Here is a 20,823-nt window from a genome sequence, read left to right on the forward strand (position 1 = left end):
TTTGTTTCCTGCAGGAAAATTAAGCAGACTTAAATCTAAGTAATGGTGTTTTAAAGCTAAAGTCCCTCTTGTGGCAGAAAGAGGAAATCAACATATGGTTCGATTGTAACTAACAGAAACATGAAAGATGATCTATTAAACTCTTGTCGAATTGCAAGTTCTTGGGATACTTGCAGTAAAATTTCTGTCTAGGACAGTGTTTTCAACCATTTCAACTTGAATGTGTGTAGACTTCAACTCCCAGAATTCCCCAGCTGGCTTGCCTCCTAGGAATTCTGGGAGTTGAAGTCCACACATATTCAGCTTGTCAAGATTGACAAACATACTTCTAGTTTAGGCTTACACATGTCTATATAGTATGTCTCTGTGTGCAAGCTAATGCTCAGTATTGGTGATTAACAAAAAGTAAGAGTATTTTTCCTATATCATCACTCACCTTAAAAAAAAATTAAGATGTGATTATATTTTCCAATGGTATTTTTCTTCTTTACAAAAGGATATTGCATATTTTTGGCGTACTGATCCTCCCTCTTGACCTTCCTTCTTGACAGTTAGGTAAAAGCTAAATGATAAAGAGCTATATAAAGGTCCAAGTATACAGAAGACCTTTGCTAATAGGCCCGAAATGTACCCAATATCTTATTAATTTAATCTCTACAAAGTGTTAGAACTGAATAATCATAGTGCTCAGAGTGTAACAAAAGTAGAAATAGGTGGTATAACTTTCCTAATTAAAGTAGGACAATCCCTTCCATTGCCAGCCTCAGACATGTTGGCAGAGCAGCAACCAATAAATTCCCATTTAATATTTATATTGTATTCAACATACTGTGAGGAATCCCTGTTCTGATGTATTTCAACAGTGCCCACGGAAGATCTGACAAGATGACATCATGTCAAGAATTCAGAGGAAACTAAAGCTCACCTTTTCTATCCCAATACAGATCTAATGCTTAGATACTTTCACAGAATGTTAGAATCGGACCATGGGACACAAAATAACAGGCAGTTTGAATTTACCCAGGTTTTATTTAGCTCAGATTACACAAATATGCACTTCAAATTCATGTCTCTATTAAAACAGTTGCCCAGAGGCCAAAATGTTCTCACTCATGCTATCTCCTTTGCAATGAACTCTATATATCCTCTAATCCCCAAACTTGCTCAAAGAGTAACCTGTAACTAGATAAATTATGTTGGCTTTCTTTGGAATTCTGAGTGGTGAAAGGATTCATGACAAAAGGTACATTCTTCATTTATTCACATTAAAGCTGTATTTCCCAAACCTGAGTAAATTAGCCAAAACTGGGTAAAAGCAATGTTTTTGGGGGAGTAACAAGAGACATTCCGTTACCCAATCACAACAGGGACATTTAAATAAGGACTTTCAGATACGTGGTTTTGGGTAACAAAGGAAAAATTTAGGAAGAATTGCATTAAAGCAATCTTATTTTTCAGACGCATGGGAATTAAATTCAGAATTTTTCAGCCAAGTCACAGGACATCTAGAAGAATTGACTAGAGGTGAGATGGGTTAAAAGAACTTTCACTGCAATATATTTATTATTATAAGACTCCTTTATGTATGGATTAATTGACGGCTACTATGTCTAAATGAACCAATAGATGTCTTCCAGATTTCTCTTCTGTTTTGGCTTTTAGTCTACTGTCTGAACTTCATTATATAAATGAACTAAGGGGAAATGGACTATACCTTCCTTCAAACCTGGTGCCCAACCACTAACAAAATCTAACAGAATCTAACAGAAAAGTAATCTGTATTTCTATTTGTCCATTTTTTCAATCTCAGCTGCTGCCTATAAGGAAATATCTCCAATGAAGTCCCATTGGCAATTCTCCAATTTTTACTGGGTATCTCACAGCTGTTGTAGAAGTAGGAAAGAAAAAAAATCTGTAATTCACTTCTGAAACAGAAAATAAAATGCAATTTAGCAAATGATTATTTTATTAAACAATAGTTAAACAGCATTTTAATACAATGTTCTGTTTCAATTTTATCCTTTTTATTCCAAGCATATTCTTTGACTAATGTTGTTGTCTATTATAAATAATAATAATTGCACAATTGCACAAAGTAATCAAAAATAAAATGATAGTTGAGCTAATAGTAGAATGGTTGAATTTAAACCCCTTCCCATCTCAGAAAATAAGTTTGGCTCCTTTGAAGTTCTTGCTGAATTCAATTGTTGGTATATAATGTAGGTGCCACAATGATCTGAGGAGATGGGATGTAACTTTCTCTAAGGGCCTGCCATTTTAATGTTCTACTAGGCAGATTTATTTTCCATCAGACTATAGAATCAACTGGAAAAAAAGTAATTTCAAGGCAGCCAGGCAGGACACTGCAGCAGTTCTTCATCCTACATAGCCATGGGATATCATCCTTAGAGAACATAAAAAATAATAACAGCCAGAAAAGGGCTTGAGATTAAAAATCAGAATTCTTTGAAATAAAAAACAGTGTAACTGCCTGGATGGCAGCTGCCATCTTCCGTCAGAATACAGTAGTTGGTTTGCTTCTCAGAGGAAGCCTAGATTATCACCAGGTATCAAACTGTGCATGCTGAAATACCAAGGAAACCTTGCACCTGACTCTGCTCTTAAGATTTCCAGCAGCAGCCACTCAGCTGGCAAGCTGCAAAAGGAAGACCAATGGAAAAGGGGCTGTGAAGGATTTAGAAATTACCGTAGGTATCCTCTGGCAGATTGCAGACATGACTGTTTCAGATATGGCCTTCCAATCCTAGCTGCTTATGGTGACAACAAGTGTGGATTAAACACCCAATTTGCTGTTTAATGCAGATGGATTTCAGCCTTGTGCAGCCGAATAGCTGCTGAGGGGAAAAAACAAGCAAACAAACCAATCATAATCTCAAACATAGGAAAAATGTGTCTGGGTCCTAACTCACCAAAGGAATATAATTTCATCCTTGGGGACCCCAGATTTACACAAATAAATTGTATTGTTTAAGTAAGGCTTGCTCCGCTATAAATTGGAGATGACTTTCTCAATAAACACAGAAAAACTGTGAAAGAATTAGAGGAACACCTCACAATGCACTGGCTGGAATTCATGGAAATTGTAGTCTAATCATCTAGATGTCATCAGGATGAGTAAAACTGACCTCACCTATTCTCAACTACCCAAACATAAAATAAATCCCATATGCTATAAACATAAAACTTCCACACTTCCCTTATGAAGGTCACAATAATGCTCAGATACAACCTTACCTGGTACTGTAGATTAGTAACGTAAATTCTTTTAAGGAATTCATACAAACAATAGTGTTCTTCTTCCAAGTTCTGGCATAAAGTAATGTAGAATGTTTTGATTCTAACTGTATAATTCTGTAGGCATATTTTTCACAGTTGTGTTTCCAACTTTGCTTGCCAAGTCTCCTAAAATATTTGACACAATATTTTCCTCTGTGTTCAGGCTCATTCAGAGGGTACAAGTCCCTCTGACATTTTGGGATTCCTCTTGTCCCAAAGCACTGGCACTGACATCAAGAAAAGAAACTATATAGATTTCACTATAATGAGTTTCAGTCACATTTTTAAGAACAAAATAAATCAATCAATTACTACATTAAATCAATTAGTGTACTTGACTAAATTCTGTCTGTTTTGCAGCTTTATTCTCTTTTCAAAATAAATACCAAATAACATCTTACAGCCGTATATTTATATTATTTCCAGTGTTTCAGCAGCACCATTAGAATAAATTATCCATCTTTAGGTATCTTACAAATCAAATCATACAAATAAAAACAATTTCAAATTTGAAAAAAACAACACAGCATGCTGATCACAGAAGACAAGCATAGTTCTTAGTTTCTAAAAGATCTGTCAGAAAAGTTATTTCAGCTTTTCAAAAACTAAGACAAAACTAACCAAACCAGATTCTTAGATTAGCCTACATGCTACTACATGCAGAATAGTTGATATCAGCATCTGTATTGCCAGAGAAATGATGCCCTTATATATCATATCTTAACACAAATGACACAATGATATAATTGTATCACAATGCAATCTGCTACAAATTAACACAAACCCAATATTCTCATCCTTTGCCCAATGGCATCAAAATGACACACATGCCATCATTTTGACATCCTTGAAGCTTCTCCTGGATGCATGTTATGGATCATTTCCTTAGGCTGTACAGTATCCTTCCAGAAATTCTCCTCACCCATCAGGAGTATTCAGTTTTGACAAAAAATGTACAGGTATTATTATTTTTTTGTTTTTTAATTTAGCAAAGAGGCAATTGACAACCTTTGGATGACCACACATTTGTTTTTGGTGAAGGCAGACTGTGTTTGAGGGGCTACAAAAGAAGGTGACCAGGGCTCTTTTGCATGTATAGTGAGGCCAGCAATGAGGGCACAATTTTCCTGGTTTAGATGGGAGATGTTTCTGAATTAACTGTTTTAATTGATTTTAAGGGTTGCATTTCATTATCAAATCATACAAGAAGACTGAAAAAATATATTCAAATCTTACAGGAATTACTCCAATCATTGTCATATAGTAAACTTACAAAATTTATGTTTTACTGAAAGAATGAGAGAGGAAAAGAACCTTGGTTAGGGAACAATGAATGAAAAGAAATCAAAGCTGTTTAAAAATCACATTAAAACCATGGGGATAAAGTAATAAAAGCAGTGAGGTGAAATAGGAAGGTCCACTCTGTACACTTGTATTGTAGAGTCAATTGTCCTTTGGCTCTTCTTCAACCAAAAGTCTCCGTTAGTGATCATGAAGCACTTTTATAATGTAGTACCAGTAAGAATTCCTGCTGCATGCACTGGTTTCCATTTGCCCCCTATGTCAGGAGAGGACAAGGTGTGCTCTAAAGACAACACAGGGATCTAACACAAAATTTTGCAGCAAAAAATAGGGAGCCGAGGTGGCGCAGTGGTTAAATGCAGCACTGCAGGCTACTTCAGCTGACTGCAGTTCTGCAGTTCGGCTGTTCAAATCTCACCGGCTCAGGGTTGACTCAGCATTCCATCCTTCCGAGGTGGGTAAAATGAGGACCCGGATTGTTGTTGGGGGCAATATGCTAACTCTGTAAATGCTTAGAGAGGGCTGAAAGCCCTATGAAACGGTATATAAGTCTAACTGCTATTGCTATTGCTAAAATTATCCATTTTCAGTAGCAGAATTTTGCAAGATTGCTTTTCTCAAAAATGTGAATCTAAATTCAGTAATACGTCTTCTCACTAAACTGCTTAATTGCCACACAATTTTTACATAATTAACATGTAGTAAAAAGTCAGATCATTTGGTGTCTTTTAATTGTGCTTTCTTTAAAACTGCTTAAGTTCTCTTTCATCATATGGGTTAGATAAGCACCCCCCACCCCCAATGCTTCATTAGAAGCATTGGAAAGCCTGGAAATCAACCAAGCAAGCAAGCAAAATGAAAATGATTTCAAAGCTTCAGAGTATGTGCTGGGAATTACTAAAATGGTATCGTACCAGAAATAACGTTATACTGTGAAATACTACACAATATGTTTCAGAACATTTGCTGTCTGGAAAATTTCTCCCACAGGATAACAAAAAGTGCAATTTATAAATATGTTTCTCCTTAGAATACGATTTCACCCCTTCTACCAAAGAATCATTCTGACCCCTTCCCCTGATTACTAATAAAATAAAATAAAACTTATACATTTCTATGCCTGAATATACAGGCGTTACTAATATTGTAATTCAATTCTGTTTATTTGAAAGCAAATCCTCCTGTGTTCACTAACTCTATGGAAAGTGTATTTGCCTTCCATCTTGGGTTTACCAACTCACCCATCAATTCTGTCCCTATATATCAGTTGGTACAACAGAATGTGTTTTGCATATTTTTGCACAGTGAAAATAGCTACTTAGACTATTATCCTTCTCTGCAATTCTTCCTCCAGTTTCAGCAATTTTAATCGCTCAGCTGGGGGAGTTGCAAAGTAGTTTTTTTGTTCTTCTGAGTATTTATCTTTTACTTCAACAATATCCCGATAGCTCCAGTCCCGCCAGTGGAAATTGAATTTCTCTAGTAGTTCTATTCTTTTTTCTTCTGTGGATACACAATCAATAGGGCTTTTTTGCAGCAAGAAGGGTACCTTGATATCTGGGAAAAGCAGAAGAGCTCGGATTGCAAACCAACCTCCATAAGAGGGGTGAATACAAACACCATAGATCTTCTGAAATGAAAGAAAACAATTTGAAGACATGAATTTAACAACAACCAATGGCTCAAATCTTATGCAGAAAAAAGACAAATGCTGACTGGTACATGCATCATGTTAATCCCTGGATTGTTAAATATAGTATAATAACTGGATTCCCACAACTTATATCTAAAGTAAATAAACTACACTAAATAGATATATGGCTACAATTTTATTTCTTTCAAAAGATAACTGTGGAACTTTAGTAACAGGATTTGACCTGGAGTTTTCCACTACAATCATATTTCAAACCGTCATACCTATAGAAACTTGCCTTTCAGTTACTTTGAGAAATAGTTTCGAACAAAGTTGAAAATTAGTTGTGAGAGATGTTAATTTTCATAACTTTTACGCATTCCTTTTGTACCATTATTACATAAAGTGAAACAGGGTTTTCATGAAGCCTTTTGAAATCATATATCACTTTGGAAAAACAAAACAAATTAGGCACCTATTTGGCAGCAGTATACAAAGTAGGTTACTATTTTATTATAAAATTGTATGACTAAAAATCTATGAATATTAACTTGAAAATATGTCCACTAAATTTAATGGAATTATTCCCAAGCAAGAATATGCGTGAATTGTTACATCAGGAGTATGGCAAATTTATCATATTAACTATGGGGGAAGAACATCAGGAACTACTTGTCAAATAGGGACAGAGACACCCCTATTTTCCCAGCTATTTTCAAAGTCTCAGCCATTATACATCTCTACACCAAATGTGCTGTCCCAACAGTATACAGCTAATATAGGAATTAAGAGCTGTCTCCTTTAAGCAACTATCTCAAGGGAAATGTAACTACCTTATGGGAAATGTAGTCCCATAACATGTGACCACATCTGTGCTCCCTGATTGGGCAGTGGGGTATTTTGCCCGGGAAATTGTTTTATTACTGCGCACTCACTGAATCGCTATCAGCACTACCAGAAGCAGCTTTGCACCAGCGGCATGGGTTAGAGGAATTAATGTCTTTTTACACTACGTGATGGGACAGATCAGGGAAAGTCAGAAGAATCTTAACACTGAACTGTAAGTTTTGCTATTAAGGATTCCTGATAATAAACTTGATCTGAAAGTTATTCCCAAGCGTGGAGTTAACTGGCTGCCCGAGTAGAACCTCATTGCCCGGGGCAGAACACCAAATATAATAATTAGTAAAAAATAAACGTGAGTTCATTGTTATGTACTCTCAGATAAGTGAGTACATTATTACATCCTTACAGTATTTGATCATGAATATTTTTAAACATTAGATTTCATATATAATTTTAAAATGATACATATATTTTTATTACTTGATCCTGGTTTTCTCTCTAAAAAATTGAGGGCAAATATCCCAATTGTTCAATTGCTATGTTGTTTCCCTAGAGGAAAAGCAGGACTTATGTTTTGAAACTAAAGATTTGCTATTTGTTTAAGATATGAAACAGTCAGGTGCAGAACAGTACTAACTGCCGAGCTGCAGAACTAGCAGTCAGCTGAGGTGGCTGCAGTACTGCACCCTAACCACTGCGCCACCTCGGCTCTCAATTGGTCTCAATTACAATGATCTCCAATTTTATAATCTGTTCAAAGGAAGAGTGCAAATAGTCTTGCATTACACGTATGTATACACAAAGTGTAATATGTAAGCTTGATAATACAAGTGGAATGGAAGAGGAAATCGGGTACATAATCTGTAAAACATACTGAATTGATGAAATCAGAAATGACCCATCAGTTCTCAAAGAAAAAACCTCCCCTGCTGTTCCCAATTTGCTTACCTTTTCTCCCCAGGAATCTTGATGTACATCTTTTCTCTGATAGAGGTATGCAGCCCCAGATACATGTGCTGCTGTTTGGGCCAGGAATTTAGGCTTCCGGGTAGGCAGGATCTCATAATCATACATGATGTCCATGTTCTGGTCAGCAAGACTCTGGAAAGAAGAGTTTCCATTACAAGTGAACCTGCAACGTAAAGGAATAGTGGCTTGCAGACATATGTAGAAATGTAAAAGCATTTCTACAAGTTCCTGTTTCATCTAATGATATGAAATGGTGATGAAGAAGTTACAGCTTCTTACAAAGGTAAGATCTGAAGTACATGGTATTATATTCTCTCAGGTATCATTGAATTTAATCTTAGGATTCTACCATTTATTTCATCAATCTCTTTAAGAAATTCATAGGTCTTCTCATGTGTAAAAGAAGCAAGTCCTTCAATAAGTGGTTTATAAACAACGCTATAGTAAAAAAAGTCTCCACACAAAGATTTCATTATTTTTTGTTTGCATACTATTAAACTGAGGCAGCTGAATGGTATCAATTTGAATTAACCTTCTAAATACTGGAAAGTGGAGAAACAAGAAAAACTACTCTGAAGGGTCAAATTTATTGGTAATTACCTTTGTATAGCACTAACTTAACTATAGCCAAGCAAAGTCTATCACCCTATCACAAAGTCCATCTGGGTGGTTATAATAGGTAGAATGGAGCAAACTGAAGAAAGTAAAGAAAATTGTCCTATGCTAGAAACTTAACAGCCATAATTGCCTCTGTGCATAGAAGCGACAAGTCAGCAGGTGCATGTATAATGGAAAGTTGTGGTTGTGTTTGCACACTGTCAAGCCATTTTCAAATTTGAACAGAAGCCACAAAAGGTGAAATCATGCCACATGACATAAAGGCACTACCATGATGGAGTGATTTGTTTGTTTATTTATAAAATGTATTGGCTGCCCACCTCACCTCAGGATAGCTCTTGGCAGCTTACAATGCGGAGGTGGTATTCAGCAGGTTCTAATCAGTTCTGGAGAACCGGTAGCGGAAATTTTGAGTAGTTCAGAGAACCGGTAAATACCATCTCTGACTGGCCCCGCCCCTATCTATTCTCTGCCTCCGAAGTCCCCAGTAACCTTCCCCTGGAGTTGGAAAGGAATGGAGATTTTACAGTATCCTTCCCCTGCCATGCCCATCACGCCACGCCCATCAAGCCACGCCCACAGAACCGGTAGTAAACATTTTTGAATCCCACCATTGTTACAACCATATGCTTTTGCTTATAAAAGAATTAAATCTAGAAACTCCATGAAGTCTTTCTGTCAATTGCATCAGCATATTGTGAGTTTGGTGCAAAGATAATAATTAAAACAAATGTCAGAGGTAACTATTTGGTCTACAAATAATTTCCTAAGAAAGTGATATATTTGCCAGAAAGATAATTTTATTTTTATTTTTTTCAAATATATTTTATTCATTTTCACATTCCATTTTACAGTCACTTATATACTGGATATTTGCTATAAGAAAAGAAATAAAACAAAATAAAAAAGAAAACACAACTCATCATTCACAACCCCACCTGACACTTCCATCCTCCATACACCCCATCTTCCCCCTCCAACTTTCCTTTCCTCCCTCTAACACTCCCCTCCTACTTCCCTTTCCCCTCAAACCTTCCTTCTCCCCTTACTCCCAGCACGCCCTCCTTACATTCCCCTTACTCCTTCCTTACTCCTCCCTCTTCTTTCCCTCTACCTCCCTCCTTGGTGTATTCCTTTATTCAACTGTTGTTTATTAATATAATATGATAAAAAATAAAATAAACCAAGGAAAAAAAAATATAAAGAAAAGAGAGAGAGAAAAAAAAGAACAACCGTATACAAGTGCATTCTTTTTCTTATTGAGACTATATTAACACCCACCCACCCACCCCCCATAAATCCCCATCCCTAATCCTCCCGACTTCCCAGGGCCCACACCTGGCACTGCCCTCTATCTAAAGTATCTTATGATCGTATGGATTAAAAATAAAAGTAATATATTAAAAAAAAATAGATAGAAAGAAAATACAAATTATATAAAGGAAAAGAAAGAAAAAAAAAGAAAAGAAAAAAAGAAAAAAAGAACTCTTTGTATTAAGCTCAGCCCCCCATCTTTATTTATGTTTAAATAGTGTAAGTCATTCTATATGTATTTTATTCTCGTCTCTTGCTTCTTTGTTATTTACCCCAACCTGCTGTAGACTCTCCAGTTCCTCTTCCTTAACCTTATATTCAGATAAACATTTATACAAATTTGTATAGACATCAGTATACAATCTAGCTCAAAAGTAATCTCCCCAAACTTTCCCTTCTAGTAAAATTTAAGCAGCGTGGATCATTCAACATATTCAAATATTACTTTACAGAAGAATAATCTCATCAAACTTTCCCTTCTAATAGGATTTAAACAGCGTAAATCATTCCGCGTGCATTTTACCTTCGTCCCTTGCTTCTCTAATATTTACCACTATTTCCCATAATCCCTCCAGATAATCTTTCTTAACCTTGTTTTCAAACAGTAATTCACACAAGAGTCAAAATTTATACAAATTTGTGCAAACATCAATTTACAATCTAGCTCAAAATAATCTGACCAAACTTTCCCTTCTAGTAAAATTTAAGCAGCGTAGATCAAATATTAGTTTACACAAAAATCAGTTTGCATTCTATCTTAAAATGATCCCATCCAGCTTTCCCTTCTAATAGGATTTAAACAACGTAAATCATTCCACATGCATTTTACCCTCATCCCTTGCTTCTCTGATATTTACCACTATCAAATTTATGCAGACATTAGTTTACAATCTAGCTCAAAATAATTTCACCAAGCTTTCCCTTCTAATAAAAATTAAATAGCATGGATCATTCCACATATTCAAATAATACTTTCAACAAGAATCAGTTTACCTTCTATTTTAAAATAGTCTCATCAAACTTTCCCTTCTAACAGGATTTAAACAGCGTAAATCATTCTGCATGCATTTTACAAATATACATTCAGCCTCACCCCACCAATATCCAATTCCGCTTTTTCTACCGGAGAGAGGTCGCAAACCCCCATTCAATCCACAACTTTGACGAATATTTTAGAATATCTAAATCCTCGATCTCCGCTTTTCTGCTTCTCCGAGGGAGGGAGAGCTACCCCCTCCATCTTGCAGCCATGTGGTCTGTTGCTTGCCTTCTCCTTCGGCTTGTCTTTCCTCTTTTCCAAGTGAATCAGGAAGTCCCGCCTTCAAAGTCTTGTAATAGAAATCTCGAGCCTCCGAAACAGAATTGAGACGAAGTCTTTGATTCTCAAATGTGACCGTAATGCCGGCTGGGGCCTCCCATTTATATTGAATCTGATGATTTCTAAGCTCTTTAGTTAAGAAAGTATAGTCTCTTCTTGCTTTTAACATCTGGGATGGTATTTCTTTGAAGACAATCAAATCCTGGCCATCAACTCGCAAACTATTATTGTGAAACTTTTGCATGATCGCGTTTCTGGATTCTTTTGTGGAGAAATATATAATTATGTCCCTCGGGAGCTGTCGCTGTTCCGCTACCAATGAATTCTGGCGATAGATTTTCCGAATCTGCCAATCAAAATTAAGTCCCGGGCTTCCCACCGCATGGCTGAGGGCTTCAACAAAGGTCTGTTTCAGATTCTCTCGCTCCTTTTCGCGGAATCCTCTGACTCTTATTGCAAATGCCTTCTTGTTAAAGTTTATCATAACGAGCTGTTCTTGAGTATCTCTAATTTTTTGTTGTAATGTTTGGATATTAGTAGTCAAATTAGAATTAGCCTCCTCCAAGCTTTCCAATTTATTCTCCATTTCAGCGGTATAATCTGACAGGGCAGACACGGCTACGAACGTATTCGCCTTCATTTGGGCAATTTTAGACTTTAAATTACCATATAGCTCCAATACAAATTCTTTAATTTCTTGTTTAAAATCATTAAACATTTGAAAGAAAAATTCCTGTGTTAAGAATTCTCCAGTAGAGGGCGTAGGAGACAAGGGCTGCGATTCCATAGTAGATTCTTTAAATTCATTCGTAGATTCTTTAAGCACATTCGTAGAGAGACGCTTCGATTTTGACCTGGGTGCCATTATAAATAAACAAATAAACAGCGCTCTCGCTCCCCTCTGTTTCCCCAAAAAAATTATTTTGTTAAGGAGCGGTCTGCAGGAAGGTAAAGCCGGCTAAGTACATCCCCTATCAGTCACCAACGGAGAGAAATCGCCATTTTGAAGTCCGTTTAAACAAAGAAGCCTCTAAGACAAATGAGGCTGGTGTTTAAGATAGTAATAAAAGCATAAATCTCACAGGGGTGGGACCCGCCCGTATTAATCCTAGCTTCAAACAACTTTGCTTTGTCCTGGGGGGGGGGGTCGCCTGTCTAGGGCTGCAAAAAAAAAAAAGCAGCTGAGAAGAACTGGCTGGAGATAAAGGCTCCGCTTACGCTGGATCTAATCTCTGTCCACAGCCAAAAAAAAGAAAAAGGCTGTGAATTACGAATAGACCCTAGCCACAGAGCCACTCCCTGCCCCTTTCTTAGCCAAAAAGGGGTGATATCTATGATCTTATTTAGATATACAGACCAGATCTCTGAGAGGAGCTTCGTTGAGCCCTCCTCGGCGACAGGCTCCGCCCCCAGGAAGTCGCCAGAAAGATAATTTTCTATGTCCTTCCCTCTTATTATATGGAAAAGCATGTTTAAGTTGTTACATGTTGAAAACAACTTTGTTTTCAAGAAGGAGTTTGTGTCTGCTTGCAGATATAATTAAGTAATATTTACCTTCGTACTAGTTTTTTCTTTTATTTAGGTTGTTAGCTATAAAAATGTAAATCTATGGTTCCCTAAAGTGCAGTGATGTGATTCAGTGTTTTTTTTTAATCTTTGGCAACTTTAAGATATATGGGCCTCAAATCCCAGAATTCCCCAACAAGCTACTCTAATGGAATTACCACATCCATTAATTATTTTAATGGATATACAAGAGCAATCATATCTGAACTGCAAAACTCCAGCTTACAAAGAGAAGGCAGCAAAGAGATACAGAAAAGCCTGGTTCTTTGTTATCATTCCAGCCTATCTGTGATTATTGGATTCTTGGGTCTAATAAATGCTTTGTGGTCTGTACAATGCCATGTTTGCTTTTGCCATGTGGTATTCTACTCTTAATTCATTCCCATAGCAACAATCTCACATTGCCTTTCAAACTGATGCTTCCAGATATATTGGGCTAAAATTCCCTTAATCTCCGGCCAGGACATCCAGATTGTAGAATACTATTGTAAAGACTAGCCAATAAGACTTCCATTTCTATAACAGAAAAAAAATTGTAAAATGCTTCAAGGTCTTTTGCTGATTAATTTTATTCATCTACCTATTTTACTTCCCAAACTCACTCTACAATATGATTTTTTTATTATGACCACACCTAATAGGAACACAATTAAACAGCTGCATAAAAGACAAGAAATGAGGTTTCAGAGCTAAATAGCAAATTAAAATAAATATCTGTATTTCACTGGCATATACATAGTGTTTTTAAAAATTCAAATGTAATACTGTTAACTTTTTACAAAAACAAACAACTTGTCACTAAAACTGGCCTTCTGTAGAAAGACTGGAAAGCAGGAAAAGAAATACTGATTTATTTTTAAAAAGAGACAAAGGGTCTGCTAACTTAGTTCTATCTTGCCCAGATGTGTGGAAAAGACCATTGGCTTACCTGAATGGTCGTTCTCGAGGCGCTGTGGAGTGTCCAAGCTCGGGTTAACTTCAGCTTGCTGCCCAAGGAACCGAGTTTGAAACTTTGTTGTCGCTCCGCCTCCTGGTTGCTCCAGAGGCTCAGTTTTAAAAAATGAAGGAGATCAATAGTCCATGACTGAACTAGTCCAAGTCCAAGACACGAAGGTGCTAAGAACACACCTCGCGGCCCCACCTTAAGGGTGGGTTTGGACACTCCGCAGCGCCTCGAGAACGACCATTCAGGTAAGCCAATGGTCTTTCTCCTAGGCGCTGCTTGGAGTGTCCAAGCTCGGGACATGCCAAAGCTATGTCGAAGTTGGGAGGGAAGAAGAAATGTCCGGGGCCGCAGTGCTTGCCACGACCCTCTGTAGAACTCTCCTCCCAAAGGACGCCTCAGCGGAGGCGAAAGTGTCCAGTCTATAGTTGCGTATAAATGGAGACGGACCAGACCACGTCGCCGCACGGCAATTTCTTCAATTGGCGCTTGCGTAGCCCAGGCGGCCGAAGTCGCAGCGCTCCTTGTAGAGTGTGCTGTTATGCACGAGGGAACCGGTCTGGCCTGAATCTTGTAAGACAACTTGATGCACGCTCTGAGCCAGCGTCCGATGGTAGATGACCTGACTTTCTTCTCCATGGAGGCCGGCTGGAATGACACAAATAAGGCCTCCGATTTACGGAAAGGAGCCGTTCGCTTGATGTAAATACGCACCGCCCTCTGTACGTCCAATTTGTGCCAAGTGACTTCCCTCTGGTGCTTGGGACGAGGGCAAAAGTCAGGGAGTATCACTTCCTGCGCTCTGTGGAAGATGGTATTAATCTTCGGGACAAAGGCAGGGTCCAGTCTCAATATGACTCTGTCGGAGTGGAAAATGCAAAGGTCGCCTCTGACAGACAAGGCGGCCAACTCCGAAATTCTGCGGGCGGAGGTGATGGCGATGAGGAAGGCGGTCTTTAGCGTAAGGTGGCATAGGCCCACCGTCCGCAACGGTTCAAAGGGAGATGCGGTCAATGCCTGCAGAACAACAGTCAAGTCCCAGGTAGGGTACCTGTGAATGGTGAGCGGGCAAAGGTTGGACGCCCCCTTCAGGAACCCCTTTACCTGAGGATGTCGTGAAATCGGTAGCTGAGAGTCAGAAGACAGGATGGTGCTCAGGGCGGCCACCTGTCTACGGAGAGTGTTTGGTGCCAGCCCTTTCTCCAAACCGTCCTGAAGAAATTCCAGGACTTGCGGAATGGTCGCGGAGGATGCCACAAGGTGATGGTTGAGGCACCAACTGGAGAAGGCCATCCACGTAGCCTCGTAGATTCTGACGGTGGATGGTCGTCTGGAGGCCTGGATTGTCTGAATGATTCTGTCGGAGAAGCAATGAAGCCTCAGGAAGTCCCCCTCAAGTGCCAGACGGCCAACTGCAGCCACTGGGGCTCCGGATGTTGGACGACCCCCTGGCTGAGGGAGATTTGCTCCTGAGGTATGCGCCACGGCCGGGACACCGACAGACTGACCAGGTCGGCAAACCAAGTCCTCCTCGGCCAGTGAGGAGCGACTAGGAGCACCTCCGCAGCTTCCTCCAGAATCTTCCGAATGACATGTGGTATCAGAGGGAGCGGAGGGAAGGCGTACAGCCGACCCGGGGGCCAGCGGGATCTTAAAGCGTCTGTGCCCTCCACCCTTGGGCAATGGAACTGGGTGAAGTACCTTGGAAGTTGGGCGTTGGCCGGCGAGGCAAACAGGTCGACAACCGGGTGGCCGAACTTCTGAGACAGCTGGTAAAACAGTCTCGGGTGCAGACGCCATTCCGAGTTCTGGATGGTTGTTCTGCTGAGCCAGTCCGCTGTCACGTTGTCCACGCCGGAGATGTGGTCTGCTCGTATTGACGCCAGATGACTCTCCACCCAGCGACCCAGAGTCTCTGCTTCCGACATCAGAACCAGAGACGGCGTGCCGCCCTGGTGGTTGATGTAGGCTTTGGCGGCGATGTTGTCCGTCAGAATCAGTACATCGCGGCCTCTGACCTGGTCAAGGAAGTGGCGCAGGGCGAGTCTTGCGGCCCGGAGCTCCAGCCAGTTGATGTTGTGGGCGAGCTCCACCTGTGACCACCTGCCCTGCACCACCGCTGTTCCCAGATGAGCACCCCAGCCAAAGAGGCTGGCGTCTGTGGTGATTATCAGCCTCTTTGGCTCCCTGAAGTGTGTGCCTTTGAGGAGGGCTTCCGTCTGCCACCACTGGAGGGAGCGGAGGACCTTCAGTGGGACCCATACCACCCGTTTGGAGTTGCTGGCCTTCTTCCTTTGGAGAGGGAGCAGGAACCATTGCAGTTCTCACGTGTGCAGCCGCGCCCAAGGGACCACCGCGATGCAAGACACCAGCTTCCCCATCAGTTGTGATAGAGAGAGGATCGAGGCTGACCCGGTTGAGCGGATGCTCCTCACCAGGGTCCAGATGCTGTCGACTCGCTCTTGAGTGAGGAAGACTTGGCAGGTTTCGGAATCAATTATCGTTCCGAGGTGCTGGATCCTGCAGGTCGGGTTCAGATGACTCTTGGTGAGGTTGACTGAGAACCCGTGAAGCTGCAGGGCCTTGATGGTGGTGGCCAGGTCTGCTTGGGCTTGCCCCCTGGACGATGAGTGGATAAGTATGTCGTCCAGGTAGCATTCCAATCTGACGGGCAGAGACCGGAGTCGTGCGGCTACAGCTGCCAGCAGCTTGGTGAAGGTCTGCGGGGCCGACGAGAGCCCGAAGGGAAGGGCCCTGTACTGGTAATGGTGATGGGCAAAGTGGAACCTCAGGAACTGGCGGTGCGCCGGGTGGATCGGAACGTGCAGATACGCCTCCTTCAAGTCGATCAATGTCAGCAGATCGCCCGGTCTGACGCAGCCCAGGATGGTCTGGAGGGACTGCATCTTGAAGCGCTTGTACGCCAGATGCTTGTTCAGCTTCTTGAGGTCCAGGATCGCCCTCACCCCCCCTGATGACTTGGGGACCAGGAAGAGGATGGAATAAAATCCCCTGCCTTCTTGCCCTCTGGGGACCTCCTCTATGGCCGCTATCTCTAAAAGGTGTTGTATCTCCGCCCTCATCAGTTGTAACTTGTGGGCAGACCTGGGGATAGGGCAACGGAGGAAGGTTCTCGGGGGGAAGGACAGGAACTCCAGGGTCAGCCCGTGGCGGACCGTGTTCTTGACCCAACTGTCCGTCGTCGTCTCCTCCCACTGGGCGGCATAGAGCTGGAGCCGGCCGCCTATGGGGGGAGCCCTGTGACGGTCACTTTGACTTTCTAAAGAGCCTGTTGGAATAGCCTCCCCGGAAGGGTTTGCGGAAAACCTGCTGCTTCCCTCTGTCTCTAAAGGAGGGTCTATCCTGGGCGCGATCCTGTGAGGTGCCGTAGGCTCGACTAGGACCGGCAGTGGAAGTGGAGGGCTCGCTATTCCGAAAGGAATTTTTGCGAAAGGGCTGACCTTTCCGTTCGTGCTTTTTTGTGACCGGAGGGAGCACCTTGTGCTTATCCTTATTCTCGGTGAGGAATGGATCTAGGGCCTCTCCAAACAGCTTACCTCCCTTGAAGGGGGCGGAAGCTACCTTCCATTTCGCTTTAACATCAGCCTGCCAGTGGCGGAGCCACAGCAGGCGCCTCGAGGTGACATTCGAGGCCAGCACCCTGGATGAAAATTTGGTGGCGGCCAGGGATGCATCAGCAGAATACTCCACGGCGGCTATGATCTTGGTGATGTCCTGCCTAGTTCTGGAGTTGCCTGCCGGGAGGCCAGCCCGCAGCCTGCGGAGCCAGAAGAGGGCTGCCCTGCCAAAATAAGAGGAGCTGGCGGAAGCGTGCATGGCCCAGGCCCAGCCGCGGATTCCGCCCTCTTGTCCTCTGCCTTGAGGCCTTCCAATAACTCGGCTGGAAGGGAAGTGGGGGATGTGAGAGCCATAATTGGATCGTCCACCTGAGGAACCTTGAGGAGCTCCTCCAGGGGAGCCTCCATGGTGAATAGCTTCCTCTCTGTCCCACTGGGAGTGGCTAAAGTCCCCGCCTGCACCCATTGTCACTGGATGATGTCCAAAAATAACTGGGGTGCCAGCACGAGGTCCAAAGGCGGAGGAACCTCATTAAAAAGGCCTGCGCCGGGGTCCTGGGGCCCTATGACTACACCCGTGACCGGATCAGATATAGGCTTTGCTGCGGGAGCTGGGAGACCCATCTGGGGGCCTGCAGCCCTGGCCTTCGTAAGGAGGGGCTTAAACATGGCCGGATTGAATAGGGCTGAGCCCGTGGCCTGTTCAGCGGCAGGTTCCTCATCCTCCGATAGGACCGGAACTTCTACCTCAGGCTCCTCCTGATCTGACACCTCACTAAGGCCCGTGGGGGCAGGAGAGGGTGCCCTAGCTTCAGAAGCCTTGGGGATCTTGGCCTGACTGGGGGCTGGCTTGTGCGCCACAGAGGGCAACTGGGCCGCCAGCTGTACCATGCCATCTGAGATGCCTTTGGATATGGCCCGAGCTACCACCTCCTCCATGGCCCTGGATAGGATGGACTCCTGACCCTGCGGGGGAGGGGGCTCCAATTCAGATGGAGCTAAGGATTCCTCCTCAGCTCCTGAATCCATGTCTGCTAGGGAATCCATAGCCATGGAATGGGTAGGGGATCCCAAGGAAGCCCTATGAGGGTTGGGAGAGAACCCAAAGTCCTCACTGCCTGGGCCTAGAGGGGATTCCCCTTGCTGGGATTCGCCCCTGGGAGACCCACTCCCGGTCTCGATGGGAGATGGCTCCATAGAAATCTTGCACTGTGCGGCCTGGGCCCTCTGGAACTGTTTCTCCAGGGCCTTCTGACGGCGCAGTGCCATTTTTTCCTCAGCCTTGGAGGCTGGGCCTACCTTCTCCCTTGGGGAAATACCCCCCCAACTCCCTTGCCCGATGGATTGGGCCTGCTACGCTTACTGGGAGTGGGCCCGGTCTTTTCCCCTTGCCTCTCTTCCATGCTGATAGTACTAAGCTGTTGCTCCATTCTGGCAATGGCAGTAGACCAGGCCTGGGGTAGGCCAGAACCTGATCCACATGCTGGGCCTTTAAGGCTCAGAGGCCTAGCCTGCTGAAGAGAGGAGAGGGAGACTGGAGCTGGCTGAGAGGATCGGCCTAGCGTCTGCGGATCCGCACTGAAGGCAGGTAGGCGGGGGTTTGAAGCCCGGGTTCCCTGCGGCCGCTGGAAGGAGAAGGAGGGCAAGAGACAGCGTGAGCACCTCACGTGAGTCTCCGGGCTTAAGGCGGCCCTCCACGGCGATCCGCTGTTCAAGGGACGCTGCGTGGCAAGAATAGAGGCCTGGAAATGAAAGCGCGCCAAAACGGGCCGTTTAAAATGGCGGGCTCTTTTGCCACACGCGCCTGGAGCGTTGTCGGGCCGACACGGAGCCTAGCGCTCCTGTCAAGGGCTCAGGAAGGCTTTAGCAGATGAATCCCCCCCCCCATGTACTCACTGAACCGGCGTTTTGGGAGAGACCCGACCTAGAAACAGCCCAGGTGGAGGCTGGGCTGTGATTGCCCCAGGGAGCCTGCCTGCGTGATGGATTAAGGCAGAATTCTCGAAGAAGTAGAAAAGCAGGATAAAATTACCCTAACTGCAACCTATCTATCCAAACTAGCAAAAAAAGGAGCTACAAACTCTTTAGGAAATACTAAATCGGGGTCCAGCTTGCTGCACAAGGACTGGAGCCCCTGGAAATACGTCTTGTTGGGCGACTGAGTTTTTTTAAAACTGGGACTCTGGAGCAACCAGGAGGTGGAGCTACAACAAAGTTTCAAACTCAGTTCCTTGGGCAGCAAGCTGAAGTTAACCTGAGCTTGGACACTCCAAGCAGCGCCTAGGAGAAATTCTATCTTGCCCAGATGTGTGGAAAGCATTACAGTATTAAAAGTAGATTATTATACTACGAGAAAGCAGTGTTCCTGAGGAAAAATCAGGTAAGCTCTGCTTTATTAGCTCTTAACACTATCAACAAGTATAGCAGAATTGGTAAGCTAAGTATAATATTGCATTAAATAAAATGTTGATATGACAAGAATTGCATTTATTTATTAGATTTATATTACTATTCATCTGGCAGTTCAAAGTGGTATATACAATATAATGCTTCCTCTCCCTACCTTTTCTCATAGCAATACCATATGAGGTAGCAAGGGCTGAGAAAAGTGAGTGACCAAAATCACCTAGCGAGATTCTGTGGTTAGGAATGGACCAAAAGTTGGATTTCCTGCTCTACACTGTCACACTAGCTCTCAGAAGAGTTCACAGTAGGTGCTGGCTTAAATATGGATACAACATATAAATATATTCATCCACTGATATTAGCAATATTGGTTAAATGAAGATTTAGACATATTAGCTGAGATTGCAGAGCATACAAAACTATGGTATCCTTGGTCACAGTTTCATAAATAAGCCACAATTGATCAGATTAACAAATAATGCTAAGCCATGCACTAGTGACCAGGAACAGGGGTCCTGTAGGAGTGGAATAGAACAGAAGTCCATAAGCCTGCTTATTGGAGAAGGATATCATGGTCTAGGTCAGAAAAGGCATTGCCAAACCATGCTAGCATTGTATTTATATGCCAAAACCACGAGTTTGCCTTTGAATAAATGCAAATAATAGTTGTGTGCATGGATATTAATGGCTATCTACTGTTAGAAATAGGACACTGGATTGAGTCTTGCCATAATCAAGCAGGTCTGTTTTTGTATTTGTAAGGGAGAAAAGACGAAAGGGGAGAAACGTATGAGTCTTACCTCCCTAACCATCGACAGATGATAAGAAATGCATTGATCCACCGGATCGTGAATCTTCTTAAGCAGCTGCTTCTTCAGGAAGGGTTTGAATGCCTTGTCAAACATAGCAGGAATGCTAAGCACTACAAATGCCAGAGTATCGTCAGAGTACCGCAGATGAAAAGTTGGAGGAAGAATCTCATTATACCATCCTACCTTCAGGAGAGAAGGAAAAAAAGCTAAGTTTCATTCTC

General features: G+C 42.5%; 1 protein-coding gene across 3 annotated transcripts in view; it reads right to left on the reverse strand.

Annotated features, from left to right (window-relative positions):
• Nucleotides 1–1,009: 1,009 nt before the first annotated feature.
• MMACHC (metabolism of cobalamin associated C) overlaps nt 1,010–20,823 on the reverse strand; it is a 28,834-nt gene continuing 9,020 nt past the window's right edge. The window contains exons 2-6 of one of the 3 annotated variants that reach the window (XM_014066316.2): nt 20,591–20,785; nt 8,027–8,179; nt 6,149–6,229; nt 2,708–2,855; nt 1,010–1,925 (exon numbers count right to left, since the gene is read on the reverse strand). In XM_014066316.2, the coding sequence (XP_013921791.1) occupies nt 2,745–2,855; nt 6,149–6,229; nt 8,027–8,179; nt 20,591–20,785 (540 nt within the window). In that variant the 3' untranslated portion in view covers nt 1,010–1,925; nt 2,708–2,744. Of the gene's footprint in view, nt 1,926–2,707; nt 2,856–3,647; nt 6,230–8,026; nt 8,180–20,590; nt 20,786–20,823 lie in introns of those variants that run through there. The other 2 variants (XM_014066317.2, XM_014066315.2) reach the window with 2 other exon arrangements.

Source organism: Thamnophis sirtalis, unplaced genomic scaffold, assembly GCF_051295495.1.
Source record: "Thamnophis sirtalis isolate CommonGarterSnake01/CBP01778 unplaced genomic scaffold, rThaSir2_p1.2 scaffold_7, whole genome shotgun sequence".
NCBI classification, from domain to species: Eukaryota; Metazoa; Chordata; class Lepidosauria; order Squamata; family Natricidae; genus Thamnophis; species Thamnophis sirtalis.